We start from the raw sequence: 23,742 nt of genomic DNA, 5'->3' as shown, positions 1-23,742 counted from the left end.
ACTTTTGTCCCATGCTGTGTTCTAGTGCCATAAACATGAAAATACAGTAAAGGTTTTCTCACCTACATTTACTCAGAGTACTATGTAAATGAAATAATCTCTTGGAGGCAAAAAAGTGTATGTATAGATAGGAAAATGAGGAGAACCAGCAGATGCATGTTCTTTAACCACTATCTACCAACCAGCAAATGATCAACGTCGAAGCTCCTCTTTGTGCAAGGAATTCAAAGAGGGCAGCCTTATCATGAAAATATGTCTCATAAAATATTTAACCTGTACACATTGGTTTATAATGTACAAAATACAACTTGTTTAATCTCTCATACAATTTCTGTGATATAAGTATGGTTAACTATTATTATTGCTCACTTTAAAGGTGAAGAAATTGAGTCTCAGTGAAACCAAGTGACTTACTCAGGTTCACAATGTTCCTTAGTGACTTAGTTTCTTAGAGACAAAGTTTCTTAGAAACAAAGGTTGAGGATGAAGGCTATTTCCTCCAACCATAGTTGTCCCCAGCTCACCTAACATCACACTGTCCACTAGAATGCCATTATTATTTACCTATTATCATCATCAGCACACATTTTGAGCACAGAGACAGACACAGAAAGGCATACCCTTTCCCCAAAGATGGAATGCTTTTCTTAGGATTTAGAACAACCAGAGCTTTATATACTACATGGTCTCTCAATCATCTCACCAAGCTTCATAACCATGTCATGAAGTAGACAATTTACCTCATATTTATATTTTCAGATGAACTTTCAAAAAATAAAATTGAAGAGAAAAATAATGAAATTGATGCCTATTTAAGTAACGTATTTTTCAATTGAGAAATTTGAAAATTGAAAAACGAGAAATTTATATTTAGTTAACCTATTTTTTCTCTTGTTTTCACCAAAGGCTGAGATGTGAAAGTAGTTGGTAATTTGTGTTTCAGGAAAGGCAAAGAGCGAGCAACTGTAGTTCGTAAAGGAGTCAATGGCAGGGGTGGAGGGTCTGGCTCAGAAGGGCAGCAGGTCTAGGTAAAGAAAGCTTTAATGTGTGGATGTTACAGCGTGTGTCTGCAGTCAGACAGAATTAGTCTACGTGCAAATAAAGATCTGGACTCAGTCACAGAAGATAAACTGAGAAGAAAACAAACACAAGTCTTCACTGAACCAATAGCTGTTGTTTTCCCCACATCTGTAAACACATTACCTCTTAGGGCACTGTCTTAGGAATTTTGTAAATTGCAACTATTGTCACTGAAGTTTTATTTTTCTGCTGTGAAAGTTTGATTCCAATGGGGATTCACTAAACAGTACAGCTTTACTTCTTTCCCAATAACTGGGCGGGGGGCGGGGGTGGGGGCGGGAAGCGGTGAGGAGAAAGAGCATTAGGGGCTGAACTGTGTCTCTTCAAAATTCATGTGTCAAAGCTTTATTCCTGGTACCTCAGAATGTGAGTGTATTTGAGGACAGGGCCTTTAAAGAGATGATTAAGTTAAAATGAGGCTTTTAGGGAGGACCCTAATCCAATCTGATGTATGTTCTTATAACAAGGGAGAATTTGGACACACAAAGAGACACCAGGGATGCATGCATGTAGATTAAGGTGAGACCCTGTGAGGACACAGTGAGAAAACAGCCATCTGCAAGCCAAGGAGAGAGATGTCAGAAAGAACTAAACCTGCTGACACCTTGATCTCAGACCTTTACTCTCCAGAGCCTGGAGCAAACACATTTCTGTTGTTTAAACCACCCAGTCTATAGTACTTTACTACTTTATGGCAGCCCTAGCAAACTAATATAAGGAGGAAAGTATGAGTAAGTTCAAGATTTATCTTCAGAGATTTGCTTCCCTCCCTGGTCACCCAGAGTTCTAGTAAAGCAAACTTCTTTAGGGCTGATAAGTTCATTTACTAAAATGTAAAATGGAATACATTTATCTTTTAGATTCAAAATCTGAGGCGAAAGCAATCAAGTTCTTACTGTAAAATTTCATCCCGCAGCCAGTATGGGCAAGTTTTTGTGTGTGTGTGTGTGTGTGTGTGTCTTGTTTTCTGTTCTGATGATCTTATCTCTCCTCTCTATGATATAGCTGCCCCTACTCCACACCACCCAGTGATCCATGTTGAAAGTCCTGAAGAAATTGACACTAGGATATTATAATCATCCTATGGTGGTCTCTCAAGAACAAGTTAATCTCCAGACCCACCACTTGCCAGTGAATTTTAGAGAAGAAAAACAATGCATCTAGAGGAGCCAAAGAAGGAGAAACCAATCTAATTAATTCATCACCAAGGCCAAAGATATATAAATCTTATCATTTGATCTGTCAACCAACACTATGAATTATTCAACTCCCCGAATCTCAAGAAGGCAGGCATAAAGAAAGTGGTTAGAAAGCAGCTGGCTGAGCAGAAGAAGGCGCTCAATAGATCAAAGCAACACAAGCCCCCAAGGCTGAAAAAACTTTGGGGGTGGATCCCTGGGACAAGGAATGAGTCCAAGAAAGACTCCAGGATCATGTGTCACAAGGGGGCCCATCACCACCACTTCTGCTAAGATGGTTTGAATAGGACTTTTATACCCCCCTTTTTCACACACCCTGGTTTCTGAGCAAGAGTTCTTCCTGCAAATATAGCGTGGTGTGTTCCCTTTTAAAACTGAGCTTTCCAAGAGTTCTACGTCCTCAACTAGTCCCCACAAATTGTCTACAGAGGCAGGAAAGTCTGCTGTTTTGTAGAGGATAGCATTTAAGGTACATACAAAACCTTGAATCCTTAGAGAAACCTGCCTTTAAACTATAAATACTGAAGCATTTTTTAGGCAGATGTACATTGGAGATATACATGTATTTTTAGTAGAGATGGGGTTTCCCCATGTTGGCCAGGCAGGTCTCGAACTCTTGACTTCAGGTGATCCCCCCCGCCTCCGCCTCCCAAAGTGCTAGGATTACAGGTGTGAGCCACTGTGCCCAGCCACACTGGATTTCTTAAAGGTGAGAGAGAGGGAAAAAAAGAAGGAAAAAATATACAAAAGTCGCTTATGTAATTAAAGCTTGGTAAACAAATATATTTTACTATTTATATATCTGTAATCACTAAACTATCTTGCACTTTGATAAAAAATGATATTTACATATGGAAATAAAGCCAAGGATGAAAAGGAACCTGGAGGGATATTTTAAATAACAGGATACTGTAAATCTTCATTTTATAAAGGATATTTTGATTTTACATTAATTTCGCTTGGTATTTGGATCTCCACCCACTCCTTGCACTTTTTAAAATATGGAAGCATATATATATACTTTTGCAATTATTCCTAGCTGAACACCACGATGTCTTATTCGGTTCTGTATCTTCAGCCGTAGCACACAGCCTGGCACAGAGTACGTGCTCAACGAGTATTGACTGAATGACTGGTGAACAGAAGAGAGCATGAAAGTGGGGTGAGGATTCTAACAGAATGGGGAAGGGCCTACTAGATTCCCATTAAGAAGAAGGTTAATCCTATCCTGCAACACAATCCTAATGTGAGATTTTTGGGGGGCACCCCACGTAAGTGTGGCCTTAGTCTCCCTATTTTACAAAGAATCCCAGCATCCTCTAGGCTGTCCTGGGATAAAGGCTTTAAGCAAATCTATAATATAACCAATTTTCTAAAGCTTGGAACCAAGCACAGGCAAAAGTGTAGGTAAAATATCAGCTATTTGGAGGATTTCTGTTTCTTCCATCTGTCTTAGCACGAATCTCTCTATAGGTCTGGATAGTAGGGAAAGGGGGTGGGAGCACCAACTGATGAACAGCAGCTTTGAGCTTCTCAGGAAATGGGCAAGGGGAGAGCAAGTGTAGTTAAAAAAACAACAATCTCTTAAGTCCAAAGAAGATTCTTGGACTCAAGGCTCTAGTTTTCTTTCATATCAAAATCAAGGTCATTTACTTTTTCACAGACAATAGAGAGTGCTGCCTTTAACTCTGGAATAAGATTAGCAGTAAATCATTAATAACAACCATCAGTCTCTTGGTGCCATGCCTCCTATCACCTCCATCCAAAAATATTTTTTAAAACAATTGCTGTTAGCTAGGTCTTTGTCTGGACTAGGAAAAAGCAAGTGTACACCAAGTAAGAATTAGAAGTGCATTAGAAAAGCTCTGTGGGGTCTTCTGGTCCTTTTAGTTAGAAATGCAAAGGGTCACAGCTTGGGTGCAGGATGGGAGCCAGAGGTAGGGATATTTTGTTTATTGCTGCTTCTCTTGATTTTATGCTCAAAAACACCAATTAAATATGCAAGGAGTCTACTTAATACAGATGCATTCACTCTCCAAGCCCCAAATCAATGAGTTGGGACTTCAGGATTGAAAGAGGATTCTGAAGAGCTGAATTCATGAGCTTTCTTATCTCAGCCATGCCAGACCCTGGAGTTCACTGTACTCTACAGCTCTGGTGGGTCTGAGGGCCTTTTCTGGGGTCTCTAGCCATTTATTTACTTTCTTCTTATTTTCCATCACACTGAATCTTATCAGATGTAGGTTAATGAGAAACCAGACTGGGGACTGGTCAAAAAGATTTAAAGGAGACTGAGCAACCGATCCTTGAAGAAATAAACTAAATAAAGGGTCATGTTTAACCTGTGCAAGCCTCAACCTCTTTATGTGAGAGAGATTGAGAGAGAGAGAGAGAGAAAGAGAGAGACTGACTCTGACTTAGGGACCCTAGGGAAGTACTGCTCTGCAAATTCCATCACTTACTAGTATCTGCTGTAACTGTTTACATCCTGGACAAAAGATATCAAGACCCTGCCGCTCATAACCTCTAATGCATAATCTTCCTCTCCCTGCTGATCATTTACAGTAATTAGCAAAATTTAGCTAATCATCTCTGAGCATTTCCATGTTTAATTATGGCCATTAGTAACAGTCTGTCTGGCTTCCCCTATCTCCCACTCCCTTTTTTTTTTCCGTCTTACCCGCTCCCCCCAGTCCCTCTCCCCCTTAGGAGCTAAGTTTCCATGTCAATGAAATTGCTTTTTTGGTGGTTGTGGCTCTTTTTTCTCCTAGGTTTGTTTGCTTCTTTCTTTTTTAAGGGAGCCAACACCAGACCCAGCAGGAGTCAAAGAGAAAAGAGCCACCAGATCAAGATCAAGCAATTCCTTCTTTTCACCATCCCCCTCCACCAACCTTACAAGCTGAGAGCTGCTTGACAACTCCATCAAATAAAATTTAAAGACAGAGTCAAAAAGAGCCAGAGTATGTGCTGGCATTTTCTCAATGTGCTTCCACTTACACTATAGACAGCATAAAGCCAAAGCCCAGGGCTAGGAGGCAGCAGGAAGAATCAACTTTCCGAATAGGGTCTGGAATTATCAGTCTTCAAAATACAAGGGCAGGAACCCCCTAGTATGGTTCACACCCATGTTCCCTGGAGGGCTGTTCCTGCAGCCAGTCTCCATTTCTGTGTGTCCTACTCTCCTTACCATCAGAGTGGAGTGCATAGTAAACAAATTAAGAAGCTCCTTTCTTTAGAACAGTTTACTACAGCAAGCTCCTACCTTAGCTGCAGACATTGCCCTTTTAGAGGCAGCCGGCTAAGAGCTGAGTATCATTTTCAGAGCCATAGATCTCTTCCTTCAATAGCTATGTAAGGAGGGTTGTTTGGAGTAAAACCCATCGTACCTGTATTGTGTGAACAAGCCCATCTCTGCTACCTGAAGATGAAATAACATTTGCACACACGAGGAATCGAAGTTACTATCATTTACACTTGGGTAAATTATAAATGAACTTAGCCTTATGTTACATATTGCTTCCTCTCTGATAGCAATATTCGATGTGTAGTTTCAGAGATAGCTGCTTTTTCCACTAGACATGCGGACAAACATAAAGCTGCCAGAATCAACACAAATGGCCACGGGTTGTTAATTATATTTTCTGCCTTCTTATATTCAGCTACTTTTCCCTGACCATTACCACACAGGCTACTTTATAACAGTTCAATCAACTTCAGGCTGAAAACCTGATTCCTGTTGTCAGCTATTCCCACCCCACCCCCACTAGCTCCCAAGTAAGACCACAGCAAAGAAGGGTGAAAGCGAGGTGAATAAATATATCTCCAAGTACAGCACTGGGACTCACCTGATAAGTTGCCCGTCTCCGTGGGGGTGGAGAAAGTAGAAGGTTGCAAAAGAGAGAGTGTGATGTCTGTGCAGCTATGAATGAGGGAGCTAAGGAGAAAAGAACCCTTTAGAGAAAAGTGGAGATGGTTGTCGGGGGCTAGAGGCAGAAAACACTAACCCTTATGAGAAAGTAGAAATTTGCTTCCCTCATGGACATACGATGCTTTTCATCATTTTAAATTCATTTTTTAAAAATTCTCTTCCCACCTTTGACACTACCTGCAAGGCCAGTGTGTTAGGGAATTCCTATGCCCCATTAAAAGGATAAAGAGCAGAGAGACCTACCGTGCCCTCCTCGAAGGGAAACAGGGGAACGATAGATAGAAATAGGCACTGAGTGATGCTTGCTGCCATGGAAATGGTGCTCGTGCTGAGAGTGAGACCCCGGCGAGGAAGAGGTGGAGGAGGAGGAAGCTACATTAGAAGAACTCCATACAGAGCTGACGATACATCCCCAGAACAGGAACCAGATCCCAAGCGTCCAGGCCGGCCGGCGAGGAGGGCTCCGTCTCGCGTGGATTCTCAGGTGCATGGTCAACGCACGGGACCACTACAGATGGGCAGTTTGAATTCCAGCCAGTGACGAGTAATGAAGTTCATGATGCCCAAGGGCCCATCATAGCAGGAGGAAGAGTTGCCAGAATTCGGGGAAGAGGGAAGCAATATGCGCTTTCCAAACAATGAATCAGTTAAAAAATATATATATACTACTTAAAGAAAGAAGAAGAAAAAAAAAAGATAAAAGGCAAAGCCCCTTCTCTTTCCCGGGGCTGAAATTTAGAATGCCAGGGTCCTCCCAAGTACAGCAAACCTCCTAGGGAGCCCCGGCATGCCACGCATGTCAGGGGAAGACCGGCGCGGCTTCCTCCGGATCTCTAGGCACCTCGAGTCTGATGACTTAACTGCACACTCCCGGGAGCCACGCAGAGGAAAGGTGGCAATGAAGGAAGAGAAGGAGGCAGCCCGAACCCTAAGTGGGTTCAGGTGAGTTTATCCCAACATCCAAGGAGTTTGAACATCTTTATTTTCCTGTTTCCACTTCCATGAGATGCAATGCAGAACTGCCAGGCAAAAGGGGGCGGCAGGTGGAAGAGTTCTTCGGGTCTTCCTGGGAGTCTCCGCGGAAGGGCGCGAGGCTTTTAACCCCGCGCGTGCTGGACTAGCGCCACGGAGCAGCCGCCGGCTTCCTGGGTTTCCCAACTGGATGAAAACCAGCAGCAGCAGCAGCAGCAGCCACCGCAGCCAGAGGAAGAGAATAAGAAGGACTGGAGGGAAAAAGGAGAGGAGGAGGAACCCGGTGCGCAGCAGCCACCCAAACCAACGTGGCACGGGGTGGAGGGAGGTGGGTAGGCGAAATCAGCGAGAGCGCAAGAGGAGGTGCCCGGCAGGCGGCAGAGGTGGCCGAGAGGCGGGCGGGCGCCTGCGAAGTGCGCGGACCAGGGAGGCACAGGTGAAGTGAAGCGAGGAGTTGGGGAGCCAAATTCACAAATGGGCAAGTCATATGCAAATAGCGCACTCCCGAGAGCAAATCAGTGCAGCCCCAGCGCTCTGCCGAGGGACTGGCTGGCTCCGGAGGAAGGAGGGGCCACAGCGACCCGGAATCCCGGCCCTCCCCATTCAACCACAGGCTCGTATACACCCGCGCGAGCCTCCAACACACGCCGCCCGCCCTCCTCTCGCTCGCGCGGCTCCCGCCCCGCCGTGTGTGCGCGCGTGTGTGACACCGACAGACCGACACTGCGCCTTCTTTATCACCCGTCCCCTGCTCCTCTGCCAGGCGCGTGAAACAAACTCCGGCCATGAAGGCACCTTTTCACAATTTGGGAGGAAAACTAAGCGCGGCGGCTAAGGCCGAAGTAGCTCCAAATAGAAATAAAAATAAACCCCTTGAGTCAGCGCGAGCGCTGGAGCTGCTGCACGAGGTGGTGCCGCACGCACGCTCCTCCCTGCCTGGCGGTGGCTTGGGCGACCACTCTCCAGGCGCATGTGTCTCCCGGGGTTAAAATGCCCAGGGCCCCTCCCGCAGGGCGAATGATGGGAATCTGAGTCCGGACTCCCAAAAGTGAAGGTGGAGCGGTGGCCCGGGGACTCCAAAGGATGAAGGGCTCCGTGATTGGCAGTCCTTCCAGAAGGTGGCTGCCACCCCCGGTGGTGGATAGGACACTGTTGGGATTCAAAATCCAGAGGTTATCGTCCGCGCCTGTAGTCCTGATCAAAAACTTCAGAAGGGGAGAGGGCCAAGTCAGCTGGCTCAAAGAGAAGTGACTGGCCTGTCCGGAACTGGCTGCAGAAGGGCTGCCCCAGGTGGGTGAAGTCCCCTGGGCGCTGGGCATCAAAGACAGCACGGTGTTTACCTCAAGACTGAACACGCAGGGGAGAGCCAGAGTAGCACATGTCCTCTGTCGTGGCCATCTGTGACTCCAGGAGGGGGCTGACCCAAGGCTCTTCCAGGACATGGTAACACTGTGGACCAGGCAGCATCCACCCCTCCACTATGTGTGATGCGCAGGAAGGACAAACCCAACAGGCTGCCCTCTCAGGCCAGGTCGTTGTCCACACAGGTCTTGCTAGCTTTGACTCCCTCCTACCATTCACCTTGGGTAAAAAGCCCATTACATTTGCAGGGAGGAAGGGGAGATGAGTGAACAATACTTGCTGGTTAAAACATACATATGTTGTATTTAGGAGGCTTTTTTAAAAGGAGCTTATAGCACCTATTATATACTCCACTCTCATTTCAAACCCCCTGAGGATAAAGAACAGGGATTAAGACAGCCCTATTCATCCTTGAGACAACCCAGGGAGATGTTGAGGAAATAGCATTATGTCTCTCTAACAGACAAAGATACCAAACCTACAGGTGATTTGCCCTCAAGGTCATACATCAAGTCCATTTCAGAATTTATGGTAGTGAACTGGTATTCTGGTTCTGAAATTGGTGTCCTCCAAAAGCTCCAAGCTGCCCGTAGCAAATGATGCACACAGTCACCCTAACTGCCTTGGCTCTCATTTGTAAGGGTGGTCCAGGATCCACAGCCCCCCAGGAAATGGGGGGTCTTCCATACTTTTGGGTGTGCCCCCACGCAGTGTCTTAAACCAGCAGCATGCTCTCAGGGACACCACAGCAAGGGGAAGGGGTGGTTTATTGACATTCCATTGAAACCTCAGTTTCCTCCTCTGTAAAATGAGGAAAATGCCTCCCTCTCGAGGTTGTTGGGGGTTTAAAATGAGAAAATACACAGTATCTGGTAGAGCACCTGACAAACAGTGACAATATTCTTTGTCCACTAGAAAAATAAACTGAAGTGCTAAAAAGGTGAGGAACAGGTTAAGTACATGTTTAGGGTCTTATGCTGTTATTGCTAGAAAAGCCAGAAAAAAATTCTTAATATCCTAAATATCCATCATAATTTCCACTCAATTCAACCACTCCTTGATTTAGTCCCCAGATGAATTTCCACTGCACTTTTGGCCTTAAGGCAGCCTAGATGTCTCTGCTTACCTCTAATGCTTCAGCTCCATCTCCTGCCAGATGCCCCACTCCTCCCTACTCTCTAGTTCCCCAGGTCTTTCTGCTTTGATGGTGGGAAGTTCTTTCTCATCCCAAGGCCTTTATAGCATTGTTGGCCCCTTCTGTCTGGAAGGCTTTTCCCCAAGATTTTCATGTGATGGGTGCATTTCAAGTGTCACCTCCTCAGAGACCGTCTCTGGTCCTCACTTAAAGTTGACCACCACCCCTGAAGGGCATCCCCTCCCATTACCTTGTTTTATTTCCTTGACAGCACTCTCCAGTGTCTGAAATTATTTTATCTGTATATTTGTTCATAGTTTATCTCAAAATGGTCATAAGCTCTCTGAGGGCTGAGTCTTCTTCATTTTCTCCCCTGTTTTCTGTGTGTGTGGAACAATAGGTAGCACATCATAGGAGCTCAGTAAATACTTGCTGAATGAATGAACTCAGTGAATCAATTGCCAATCTCATACTCACATTTTCCTTATGCCATTAATTTTGCCGATGCATTTGTCTGGCTTTAGCAGTGTGAATCCTCAGAGACAAGCTTTTCCAGAGTCGGTAAACTGACCACCTACCCACTTACTGTTTTTCTTTTTTTTTTTTTTTTTAATTGGCACTGAGCATTGGAGACTGCTTTGACTTCATTCTGAGGATGTGTGGGAAGCTTAGATGGACCTTCCAATTAATTCTCTGCTAGGCAATAAAGAGAAAATAAATCCTTAATGCGGTACCAAATCTGGAAATGCTGCTGGTACATCACAGCTGGAACTATTCATTTCACTTGTCATACTTATAATTTATTTATTTACTTTTTGCAAAATGTCAAAAGAAGTCACCATGAATTTCGGTAAGGCTGATTCCATTTGGGAACACAGTTAAATACTGAGAAGACTCTTCGGAGGACAAATGTAAGACAGGTCTATTTTACTTCTTCCACTACAAAGAGACAACCCCCAATTATCCTAATAAAATGAATGTCTCTCTCCAATTTACCCCACTGTTAATTTTTTCATGTGTTTCTTATCCCTCCTGCCCCTCCCTCTAGTTAACACATTCCTATTTTGACTTCTTTTCTGAATCCTGTTCTTTTTAGGTCTTTTAGAGCTTATATTACTCTAACACATTAAATACATTTTTAAAGATTTTTAGCTCCAGTGACACTTTCTAAATACTGCCTGTAGCTAGAGTTCCAGCTGAAGGATTTGTCATCCCTTGTCCTACCATCAAAAGCTCTCCTCTTCCTTTTGAGTTGTCTTTTCTAGAGGGTCCCTTGAGTGACAACACTTGGGAATCAAGTGTACAGCTGCAGGATGAAAATGAGAGTCCACTTTTAAGATAGAAAAGAAGAGAAATAGATTTAGAAACACTATGCTCACCCAGATTTCAAGTTGAAAAATATAAATAATTTCACAGGAACAACCACGCTTAGCTCCACTTGAATAAACCCCCCATGGAATCCTAACCATACTCTTTGGATCCTGAAATTTCTAAATGGAATACAATTTTTAAAAACCCCTCTATTACTTCAGGCTTTATAATTGGTATTATAGACCTTCTCCTCTTGCTTTTTAAATGTCCCCCACCCCATCCTCACCCTGCAAGAGAATGTCCCAGAGTAAGGTATGAGCATCTTTACCCATCAGACCCTTTGTCTTGTTTTGGTCTGTGCCTCGGCTATGCGATAGTCTGGAGATTCTTTGGCTTCTGAAATAAGCCTTGTGATTGTATTTAAATGTGTCAGGCATCAGGAATCTAATGCAAAGTTGCTCTGTCCATCTGCTTGTTTCCTACAGTACTGTACATTTTATCTCTGCACAGGCCTCTCCTCACTTGTATAGACTCTGACTTGCCACTTTGCTGCCAGCAGGAGCTACCTGTCAAGTTGTTCTTCTCAAGCATATCTCATATGAACTGCACAGAAACAGGCAGACCAGAAAGCATCAGAACTGCCTGTTTCTGTGTGAGCCCCAAGCTTTTCAGTGAAGACCCTTTTTTTTTTTCCAAATAGAAGAGTAGAGATCCTTACTTTCTATCTCTACAAAGGGCTCCAGAAGGCAATTTAGGGAGAGAAAAACAAACAACTAAACTCTCATAATGTGAAATGAAATAAAAGTCCTGAAAAAATACTGGGGACTGTTAACATGGCTATAAATATATCTAAGGGTTTCAGTGAACCACAAAACAGTTCAACTTTGCTTTATTTCATGTCAGTAGATTTATTTATAGACACATAATTCATCCTTCTGCTTATTTATTTAAAAAAGCCATCCTACATAAAAGCAGATTTTGATTATATTTTCTATTTGGAGATATAAAAGAGAAGCTTTATTCTTTTAGACATCACTTCTACAAGTATTTGATTTAAAAAAGATAATGGCATCCTTGTATAAATTTATAGTTTAGAGAATGTATATACTGCTTCTGCCTCTTTAACTTATCCTTCTAATAAACATCCATAGTTATTCCCTTGTCCTCCTTGTGGCTGAAATAGGGATATCAGGAGTTTGGATGTTGGAAAAAAAATATTTTTAATCTCTTGGGTTTGAATAATGTAGCTGGGACATTTACTTCATTGAAATTTATACACATTTCTTTAAGGATTAAAAAAATATGAAATCTTCCTGTGAAAACCTTATTTAGCTTCCTTTGAACTCCAAATGAAGTTATTTTAATATAGAAGCATATTTTTTTCTCTTTTACTCAAAGGCAGGGCTTAATTAGTTTCTCATAGAGAGATTTGGGCATTTACAACCTGTTTGTCTTCACTAAGCTTACATTGGATATCAGATCTCCACTAAGCTTAGATCAGCTATAGAAGGTCTGAACTTTGTATCCTCAGCACCATGGAAATCTCTATCTGGTTTTAGGGAATCAAATAAAATGAGTTATCATAATATGTTATCACAATAAAGAAGGAATAATCTCATTTGTTTGTTTATAGGATAAAATATTAAAGATTTAGAGAATACTTTTTATTTTTTTGGTACAGGAGACTTTATTCAGAATCATCGCAATAGGTATAGGGACCACTGCAAAGGGTCTTGAAGTCTGGGAGAGACAGACTGGGCTCACCTCCCTGGAAGACACTTTCAGAGTGCATACAGATTTAGAATGGGCTCTGGTACTCCACAGCCTAGGTTCAAATCCTGATTCTGCTTGTTAGCTGCTGTGAAAACGTGGCCAAGATCTTAGCCTCTTTTTTTTTTTTTTTTCCTGTTTTGTTTTGTTTTGTTTTTGAGACGGAGTCATGCTCTGTCGCCAAGGCTGGAGTGCAGTGCGTAATCTCGGCTTACAGCAACCTCCGCCTCCTGGGTCCCAGTTCAAGCAATTCTCCTGCTTCAGCCTCCCGAGTAGCTGGGATTACAGGAATGCACCACCATGCCCGGCTAATTTTTTTGTATATTTAGTAGAGACGGGGTTTCACCATGTTGGCCAGGCTGATCTTGAACTCCTGACCTCGTGATCCGCCCGCCTCAGACTCTCAAAGTGCTGGGATTACAGGTGTGAGCCATCATGCCCAGCTCGATCTTAGCTTCTTTGTAGTTTAGTTTCTTCATCTGTGAAATGGGAGTAATCATACCATCTATCTAATAGGTTTGTTGTCAAGTTTAAAGTTAATACATGTAAATTGTCTAGAAATAGTACCTGATACACAAAAATGATCAATAATAATTATTATTTTATTTAATTATTTTGAGACGGAGTCTCACTCTGTCACCCAGGCTGGAGTGCAGTGGCGCGATCTTGGCTCACTGCAAGCTCTGCCTCCCGGATTCACGCCATTCTCCTGCCTCAGCCTTCCAAGTAGCTGGGACTACAGGTGCCCGCCACCACGTCCGGCTAATGTTTTGTATTTTGAGGAGAGATGGGGTTTCACCATGTTAGCCAGGATGGGCTCCATCTTCTGACCTCGTGATCCGCTCGTCTTGGCCTCCCAAAATGCTGGGATTACAGGTGTGAGCCACCGCGCCTGGCCTATTTTATTATTATTATTATTACTACTATTATTATTTTTTTCTCCAGATGAGAGAAAAGTCTTTAAAAGACTAAACAAGAAAATAGTCTTCTTTTCTTGTTTATGCAAATCTCCAGGGCAGTGAGTAAACACCCTCCCTCCCACCCATAATTTTTTTTTTTTTTTTTTTTTTGGCCACAGAGTCTTGCATTGCCGCCCTGGCTGGAGTGCAATGGTGTGATCTCTGCTCACTGCAACCTCCGCCTCCCAGGTTCAAGCAATTCTCCTTTCTCATCCTCCCAAGTAGCGGGGATTACAGGCGCACGCCACCATGCCCAGCTAATTTTTTGTATTTTTAGTAGAGATGGGGTTTCACTATGTTGGCCAGGCTAGTCTCGAATCCCTGACCTCATGATCCGCCCACCTTGGCCTCCCAAAGTGCTGGGATTACAGGCGTGAACCACCGCACCCGGCCCCCACCCATAATTTCAAAACACGGAATGCAAAATCTGTCCCACATGTTACCCAACTCATGGGATTCTCTTTGCCTATCTTCTGCAGAAAAAGGGGCAACTTCATCACATCCTTCTTATAAATGTCCTCCAAGCCAACTCCAAAACAACGAAGCTCATGATTGGTCCCTGGAACCAGGTAATGCAGGCTCTGAAACCCCAGAATTGTTTTATAAGTAATTGTTTGTCAGAGTAGGGTAGAACTCTCAAGATCCTAACCTGCTCTGGGATGTGAAAGGGCTCTCTAGTGACTTCTCTTTCCTATTTCTTTAATTCTTTCTCTCTTTCTTCTCTAGAATAAAAAATAAATTCTAATAATTAGCCTTCTTCCTAGAAAACATACCTTCTAAATATTTTAAGAATTTCCCTTGGATTTATGTAGTATTTCATTATTATTCAACATTTTTTAAAAGTGATTGTGACTGTACCTCTGAACTAGGTTCCACTCAGGATACAAAGAAACCACAGCCCCTGTCCTTCACATTGGTGCACTGATTTATTTTCTCCATGAACACTAAATGTATACATACTACGGGCAAAGCACTGGGTGAAGTCCAGCAGGCCAAATAATGAAGAAGAGATTTCAGGCCTTAGGAAGTAAATAATCTAACAGGAAAAACAAACAAACAAACAAACAAAAACAAAACAAAACAAAACAAAAAAAACCTTAAACCAAATTAGACCAGCCATAAATCCATTTAAATACACTGCTTCGAAAATACAATGTGATAAGTGCTAGAACAAAGGTATAAACAAAGCACACAGGGGAATAGAGAATGGAATTGATCTACAGCAGGGAAAGCAGGGACCATCAAGAAGGATTCATAGACAAGGTAACATGTGAACTGAGTGTTAAAAGACTACAGTTCAAATCCTGGGTCCACTGGCTATATGACCTTGAACAAGTTACCTTAAACTTTCTGAGCCCGCTTCCTCAACTGTACAACTATGAACCATCTCTACCTCATAGAATAGTTTTAAGGGTTTGAAAAGAAGTTATCTTGGGAAAGAGCATTGTAAATTGATGTTCACTATTATGATAAACTTGATCTTGAATGATTTTAAATTGGCAGAGAAAGGGGAGTGTAAAGTAAGGCGATTATCAATGAGGGGTGGAATCATCCACAGGGGGCTTCCTAAAGGAGGCAAACAAGCCCAGCGTTCACTTGGCACTTAAACCTTTAAAGCCCAAAGAGTTCCAAAAGGGGTCAACTTTTTCTTCCGATGCAAAAGATACGTATTCCGTGGGATAAAGAAAGGCAAGGCAAGGCAGGAGAAGGGAAGGGAAGAGGAAGGGAGGGAAGGGAGAAAGGGAAGGGAACGGCAGGGCAGGGAAAGGGAAGGGGAAGAAAGAGGAGGGGAGGGAAGGGGAAAAAAGGAGACAGGAAGGGGGAAGGTAAGGGATGGGAGGGGAGGGAAGGGAAGGGAAGGGAAAGAAAGGGAATGGGAAGGAAGAAGGAGGAAGGTAAGGGAGGGGAGGGGAGAGGGAGGGGGAAACTCATGTGTTGGGAGCCACATTCTTTATTTCCAAGGAATGGGTTGCCATACTCAGAAATGTCAAATAAAGACCATATTTTTCAAAAAGTTTAATAATGGCATAGCCAGGAGTTTTCCTCTGTTTAATTTATTCCATGTAGTTACTTTTCAGATACTAAAGTACTCATGAGATCCAATTTATGAGACTACCATTTAATTCTGGGAACATCCTAGTTCAAACATCACCTGACTCAAGTGTCTGTCTCACTCACTATTCCATGAAAAGTACATCGTCTAAGATAGATAGACAGAGATCTAAAATAAATGGTCACTTTCCTCTTGATGCTATGTAGTATGAAATTTACTTAACAGAGAATTTGAGAGGAGAATAAGATGAATGTGCTCTGAACAGAAGGGTACAAAGTGTTATTAAGCAGCCCCAGAAATGTTTGCAAGATGGGTAATAAGGGCATTTCTCAGTAGTATTGAGAATTTAGCACATTCCAAAACTGATGGCAAGGTGAGGTGGGGGATACTGAAGTGCATGTTTATGTCATAAGTAGAAGAAACAGATTTTTCTTAAAATAGATGAAACAACATTATGATAACAATACTTTGGCATTGATGGTATCTAGGTCTTCAAAACTTACTATTTCCAATCTGGACAGGCAGAATTAGTTGTTCTTTCCTAGCTTCCTAATGTACAGTTCTGTTCACACTTGTCACATTCTGTTATTATCAGTTGATTTATATCTGGGTTCCCTACATGATTCATGAAATCATGAATTCTGAAATCATGCAGGGAATGAAGGCCTAGTCCTAGAGCCAGACAGCTTAAATTCCAGCACCAGACAGCTTAAGTTCAAATCTCTGCTCAATCGTTTCCTTGGACAAGCTACCTAGCTTCCGAAAACTCTTTTTCTCACAGGCAAAATGAAAATGACAATATTCCTTATCTCCAATTGAGCACAGTTCTAGGCCCATAGGAGACACTTAGTGGATATTTGTGCAATACTATCGAGATATATTGAATTACTATAGGGGAGGACATTTCTTCTGTGTATGTGTGTATGGTGGGGGAACCTCCAAAATATGCAATTATCTCATAAGGAATCACTTTCCAATATTTATCAAAGATTCACTGCAAGGCAGTGAGCTCCCCATCACAGGGTATGCTCAAGTGAGAGATGCCTGTTAGGGACCCTGAAGCAAGAGGATGGAGTATATAACCTCTAAGTTATTTTTCATATTTTACATTATGTGACACATCATTAAAAGTGTTTTCCATTTGCTTTTTACTTCTGAATTTACTTAAATGTCATCCCTGGCCTTATTTTGAGGCTCAAACCCAATGCCTGGATGCCGCAAATATTCTAACACACTTCTGTTTATTAAAATCTCATTCATTGAGGTGAAGAATCTTAAACTTCTGTAAAATGAATCCAACATTAAGCAGTATTGTTGTACTAGGACTTCATTTTTTATTTCTGCATGCAATACAAGTTGTCTGTAGACTTATTAACAATTTTATGTTTCTATTTTAAATACCAAACATTTTTTTTTTCTCCACTAGCAACACCTACACAGCTACTGTTTCTGTGATCTGAGAGGGCATTTTCCTCTGGTGAAAAGCTCATCGGTATGGGAAGAATATGCTGGCTGGCTTGCTTACCCTATTGTTCCTTACATCTTCAGCATGGAACTATGGTGGGCTAAACATAAATAAAAATGAATCACCCTAAATAAAGACGTGTAGCCTGAGAACCCTGGGACAGACTGCAGAACTACTTTGCTCTGTCTAACCAACACAAGGCCATCTCTCCTCAGTCGCTGGTAAGAAAAAGAAGGATGTTAGCTACTCAGGAGATACCTAGGATAAACTCAGATACAGGAGAGAGTGACTTGTTTAGTATCATATTAATTATTATTATGATAATAATAATTAATTATTAATGTCAGAATAGCTGGAATTTTCTTCTAGAGTGAGGCATGCATAGCTCCTACAGTATCATAAACTTCAGTACAAAATAAGAAAAATAGGGCCGGGTGCGGTGGCTCACTCCTGTAATCCCAGCACTTTGGGAGGCCGAGGTGGGTGGATCACAAGGTCAGGAGATCGAGACAATCCTGGCTAACATGGTGAAACCCATCTCTACTGAAAATACAAAAAATTAGCCGGGCGTGATGTCAGGCACCTGAAGTCCGAGCTACTTGGGAGGCTGAGGCTGGAGAATGGCGTGAACCCGGGAGGCGGAACTTGCAGTGAGCCGAGATTGTGCCACTGCACTACAGCCTGGGCGACAGAGCGAGACTCCGTATCAAAAAAAATAAAATAAAATAAGAAAAATAAAAATTTAGTAAGAAGATAGTCCACCATGAGAGAGAGTTAATCACCACCACAATGGTACTATAAGGGATCAAATAATGTGACGTAATAGAACAATCTGAAATACACTGCCAAAATAAATATGGTTGAAGTGATTCTAGAAGAGCATTCTAGAAACTGCAGAAGACAAATAAAGGTAATAATAATAACCAATACTTGATTAATGTTTATAAGATATATATTATTATAAGTATCTCTATTTTACAATTGGAGAAAATGAGGCACAGATTGTGACTTGTCTATACTCACACAGCCAGGAGGTGCCAGAGCCAGTATTTGAACCCAAACCACCTATCTACTGTGTCTACGGCCTAAATTGCATTACTATTCTGTTGCTAAATCGTATGCAATTTATGTGTGCAAGGTTTAAGTCATACCTTAAGAGGCTGATGCTTTCTTTCTGCTTTCTCTTTGCCCCTTTTCTGGAATGTGGATGAGGTGATGAGCCAACTTTGGCCATGTGGACATTACCACATGTTTTCTTCTGGTTAACATTTGCTGAACTGATAGGTTGCCCAATGTGCTGTGGCTGAGCAACAAGAAAAAGGCAACCTGGATCTGGATGTGACCTGGAGAAGCAGAACTACCACACTGTCAAACAAATATTCTAACTAATATGCTTGAAACATGTTAACCAAAAGAAAACAGATATCGAAATATTATTGCGAGACAAAATAGACTTTACATCTAAAAACATCATTATATCCTGAAGAAAAACAGTTAACTAGATCAGCTGTAACAGTCCTGATCTGTATGCACCTAATAACATAACCTCAAAATATATAAAGCACACATTGATAGACTAAAAAAATGACAAATCTGTGATTTAAAAAACCCACTAAAATGTATGTTCCATGGGAGTAAATGTTTTTGTTTCTTCAATCACTGTTGATTCTTCAGAACCTAGAACAATGCTTAGAAAAAGTGTTTACCATTAGTTGAATAAATTTACCATATCTTTCTTAAAACTGATATGCTGGAAAAAGGTAACAAGACTATACCTAATTTAAATGGCACAACTAACAGTCCAGAAATAATGGACATATCTGAAATAAAACTATACGAGAGCCCCATTCTTTTAAGAATATATGGAACATAATGCAAAAAAGTCCATATACTGAAGAATCAGCAATAACATTCCATATCTTCAGTCCACAATGTCATACCAGTCTACGTCAATTACAATTTTAAAATACTCCCAATAGTTGTGATCAAAAATTAAATGATCTCAGCTGGGTGTGGTAGCTCACCCAGCAGTTTGGGAGGCCAAGTCAGGGGGATCACTTGAGGCCAGGAGTTTGAGACCAGCCTGGCCAACATGGTGAAACCCCGTCTCTACTAAAAATACAAAACTTAGCTGGATGTGGTAGTGCATGCCTGTAATCCCAGCTACTAGGGAAGCTGAAGCACGAGAATGGTTGAGCCTGGGAGGCGGAGGTTGCAGTGAGCCAAGATTGAACCACTACACTCCAGCCTGGGAAATAGAGAGAGACTCTGTCTCAAAAAAAAAAAAAAAAAAAAAATTAAATGCTCTCTCATTTTATTATTGAAATGAGATGCTATCTTTCTCTTAACTATAAATTTATGTGTGTTTAGAAAATAATTCTATATCCTTAATTATCACTACCTGTATATAAGATAATATTAAAGCAATGCTTTTAGAAAGAGAACTGTGATCAAATTATTATCTCTCTTTCTCTCCTTTTGTTTTTCTATATGCTTAAAACAGGTCACCCAACACACATGTCAACACGCCTACTTTGCAATAAAATAAAACAAATGACATACAAATGATAGTCAGTGTTGACTACTGGATAATACTTAGTTTACATATCTTTTGTGCCCTCCTGTGCAATACTTATAGACAACTTTCAATTATATATATGATAATTAAGTGATGACCAAAACATTTGTGTTAGATATTGATATTTATTACATGGTGCTTGAGCAATTTACAATTTAGAGATTAAAAATATTTTGTGTTACCTATCTAAAAATGAGAATTGCAGCCTGGGGTTACATTAAATTAGTTGATGATCCATAATTCATCCCATATTCAGATAACTTGCAGTTGTTCAAGTAATTTGTTGGAGTCTTAAGAGATATGGACAAATAGGTTTACTTTTTGTGATTCCATCACAAAACCAAAGGTCTCTTAATCTCAGAAGTTGCTCCCTTCCCTTTGGATGTCAGAGTGAGTCCCTAGAACATTTATGCCATTCTTATTACTAGTTGATGGCTAGAGATGTACATTTCCTGATACTCCAGTCTTCACTCCCAAACTCAAGACCTTGACAAAATCAATTATACTTTGAAAATGTACTGCCCAACCTGGGAACTAAATGCCAGAAAAATGCATCTGATGTTTTTTGGGTTTTGATCCTCTCAAAGTGAAAATCCTGGAAACATTATTCCAAAAGAGAACTCTGATATGATCAATAACATCAGTCCCAATAATGAGCATAAAGTTTACCTTTAAGAGAAAGAAGAGAAAGCATATATATTTGGCTCTAAAAGTTATATATATATATATATATATATATATATATATAACCTTTATAGCTGGAGAAAATCAGAAGGCTTTTGAAAAGTCATGAAAAAAAATCCTACTTTTGTTTCTTTAAATCAGGTTTTGAAGTAATATAGAAAGGACTCTATTACGTATGATTTCCAATAGTTTAATATGTCATGGTTGAGACATATTTTAATCACACTTTAGGAATCAAAAATATCTGGATTTTAGTCCCTGGCTCAAACATTAATTGCCAGATATTAGGCAACTCACTTAACCACTGACTTTCTCCTATAGATTCCCAGGTGCCTTTTTAAAATTTTAATTTTTATAATAGAAACAGGGGTAAAGAGCTACACAGCTTTGGAATAATAACACCTGCTGGTATGCTTGTGCCTACTATTTATTTTTCCTGTTCCACGTCTCTCCTGCCTTGCTTGGCCAACCACCCACCTGTTAATTTCAAGCTATAGTCATTTGACTACAGTCATTTGACTATAGATGACAAAGTATTTACTGTAGATTCCCTAGGAATAAAGAAGATAATTCACAAGGGAGGGGTGGTAGAAGAGAGATGGGAGGGCAGAAGTCCTCAGCAGGCATATATCTTAGCCCAATTCAGGCAGAGAGCAAGCCATTTCATCCAAGGGAGTGTTGCGTGGGAGTGAAACATCACAGAGGGAGTCATTGTGCCTGATAGATGTAATTTCCTAAAATGTATACCTTGTCGGTGTACAGAAGATGAATAGAGAGAAAGGTCAGTACATGCAAAGCAAAAAGGACGAAAGGACAGTATGCTATTTGGTGGTGCTATACATTCTTGGTGAGTCTGTAACACTGCTAACTCACAGGCTTGACTCATTGCTGAATGGACTACACAGCCACAGAATCGTGGTGAGGCTTTAAGAATAAGATCATCCAGCAATATGTAAATCTTCTTCTTGAACATGTCTCTTCTTTAGCTACCATTGGCACTAGGGTAACTGGGGGTGGGGTGTAGAATGGTTGTTGCTTCGGGAATTACTCAGAAGGTGGTGGTTACTACATGTGGCACTGGGGGAGCAATAATAAATACATAAATAAAAATGACAAGAAACTCTTGGCCTTTTCTTCTCAGCCCCTGATCCTCCATTATAGTTAAAGAAAAATCAGGAAAATTAAAAAAAAACAAACAAAAAAACAGCAATCCCCAATTCCCCCTACCCTCACTTACCAGATGTGGAAGAGATTTTTGGGTGCTTGATTTATGTTACACGAAGATGATTACTTGGAGGGCCCAAAGAAAAACAAAAACTAAGAATGTTTATAGGTTATTAAAATTTTTTCCATCTTAACTCATTCTTTGTTCTAGTATATACAACATTTGGCCAATTAATTTAAAAGTTAATTTATTTTATACAACATCAAATTAGTTTTTAAATATATGTATATATACACATACATATATATTAGATATATATATGCGAATATATGTAATACTAAATAAACCCCTGTAACAGTTTCCCCTTTAGTAAGCACAGTAGCAGATACATTCTGGTTATTTATCATAAATTCCCATTTTGAAAAGTAGCATATTTTATTCTAATTTTTGATAGACTTATTTGCATGTAGAAGGGATCTGAAAGATGTTTTGATTTTTCTAGTTACTCTCTGCAATGTGTTTATCAGTTTGGGATTTGTTACAGACTGAATTGTGTTCTCTTAAAATTCCTATATTGAATTTGGAGATACAGCCTTGAAAGAGGTAATTAAGGTTAAATGAGGTCATAAGGGTGAGGCACTAATCTAATATACTGGTGTCCTTATAAGAAGGGAAAGAAACACTCGGAGTTTGGGGACACACGCACGCACGCGTGCACACACACACACACACACATCATGTAAACACACAGAGAAGGCAGCCATTTGCAAGCCAAGGAGAGAAGAGATCTCAGAAGAAATCTAACTTTGTGACACCTTAAGCTTGGACTTCCAGCCTCTGAAACTGTGAGAAAATGAATTTCTATTGTTGGCTGGACACAATGGCTCATGCCTATAATCCCAGCACTCTGGGAGGCCAAGGCAGGCAGATCACTTGAGGTCAGGAGTTTGAGACCAGCTTGGCCAACATGGTGAAACGCTGTCTCTACTAAAAATACAAAAATTAGCCAGGCATGGTGGTGGGCTTCTGTAACTCCAGCTACCTGGGAGGCTGAGGTGGGAGAAGCGCTTGAACCTGGGAGGCGGAAGTTGCAGTGAGCCAAGTGAGTCACCACTGCAGTCTAGCCTGGGCAACAGAGCAAGACCCTGTCTCAAAAAAATAAAAATAAAAAATAAAATAAACACATTTCTATTGTTTAAGTCACACATTCTGTAGTATTTTGTAAAGATGGCCTAACCAGATTAGTACAGAGTTGTTGGTAATAATAATGACATTTCTGGAATTGAAGAAATTCGGATCCAGAGAGAATCTTAAAGCTCATCTGGCACAAGAGTTCTTAGCTTGGAGTTCAAGGTACTGCTATAAAGAGAGTCACCTCTTTGCCCACCTCCAAGGAGGTGTCATTTACATCACAGTCTGTGAATTGTGCCCCCTGGAGTTGTGTAGTACATAATATCTATGGTAGGATAAGATAAAAACTCCTTTTCAAAACTATATTCAATTTAGTTTGGGTATGCATTTTTTTCTGGAAAAAAAGTCCAAAGATTTCTTTATATTTTTAAAGAACTTCGTGACCCAGAAATGTTGAAGAACCATTTATTACTTCATTTATTACCATTTATTATCTTTCATTAACAGCCATTTATTACCTCCCTCATTTTACAGAGGAGAAATTCAAATCCTAGAAAGGCATAGTGCTCAAAAATGGATAGAAACAAGTAAAAATCAGATCCAGGAGCTCCCACCTCCTGATTCGATGGTTAACATGTTCCTGCTTGTCTCTGGTTACTAATGAATGAGATAAACACACACACATTTACCAAAGTACCAAAACATGTTTTCCCCAGATTTTATCATTTCACCTGAGCTCAGCTAGGGCAGAGGGATGTCTTCCTGTTTTTCAAAGAGTAAAGATACAAACATAATACTTAAATTTCAGCATATTCATTTAAATAGTAAGATTGGTAATCTTTTAAAAGAAATATGCCAATATTTGCCTAGTCTGTTATATAGATGTGGTATACTGTGGCTGAAAACATGGAGATTTCTATACGTGTGGTTAACAAAAGAATTCCATTAAA

General features: G+C 41.0%; 1 protein-coding gene across 21 annotated transcripts in view; it reads right to left on the bottom strand.

Annotated features, from left to right (window-relative positions):
* The window catches only part of NRXN3 (neurexin 3), a 1,699,552-nt gene that overhangs the window by 566,185 nt on the left and 1,109,625 nt on the right, over positions 1 to 23,742 (bottom strand). For 3 of the 21 annotated variants that reach the window (XM_054448176.2, XM_054448173.2, XM_054448177.2), the window contains exon 1: positions 6,451 to 7,633. The exons of 16 other annotated variants lie outside the window; for them this stretch is intronic. In XM_054448176.2, the coding sequence (XP_054304151.1) occupies positions 6,451 to 6,697 (247 nt within the window). In that variant the 5' untranslated portion in view covers positions 6,698 to 7,633. Of the gene's footprint in view, positions 1 to 6,450; positions 7,635 to 23,742 lie in introns of those variants that run through there. 2 more of the 21 variants (XM_054448174.2, XM_054448175.2) reach the window with 1 other exon arrangement.

This window comes from Pongo pygmaeus, chromosome 15 (assembly GCF_028885625.2).
Source record: "Pongo pygmaeus isolate AG05252 chromosome 15, NHGRI_mPonPyg2-v2.0_pri, whole genome shotgun sequence".
NCBI classification, from domain to species: Eukaryota; Metazoa; Chordata; class Mammalia; order Primates; family Hominidae; genus Pongo; species Pongo pygmaeus.
Note: the sequence above shows the minus strand (reverse complement) of the source record. Positions and strands in the feature narration are given on the sequence as shown.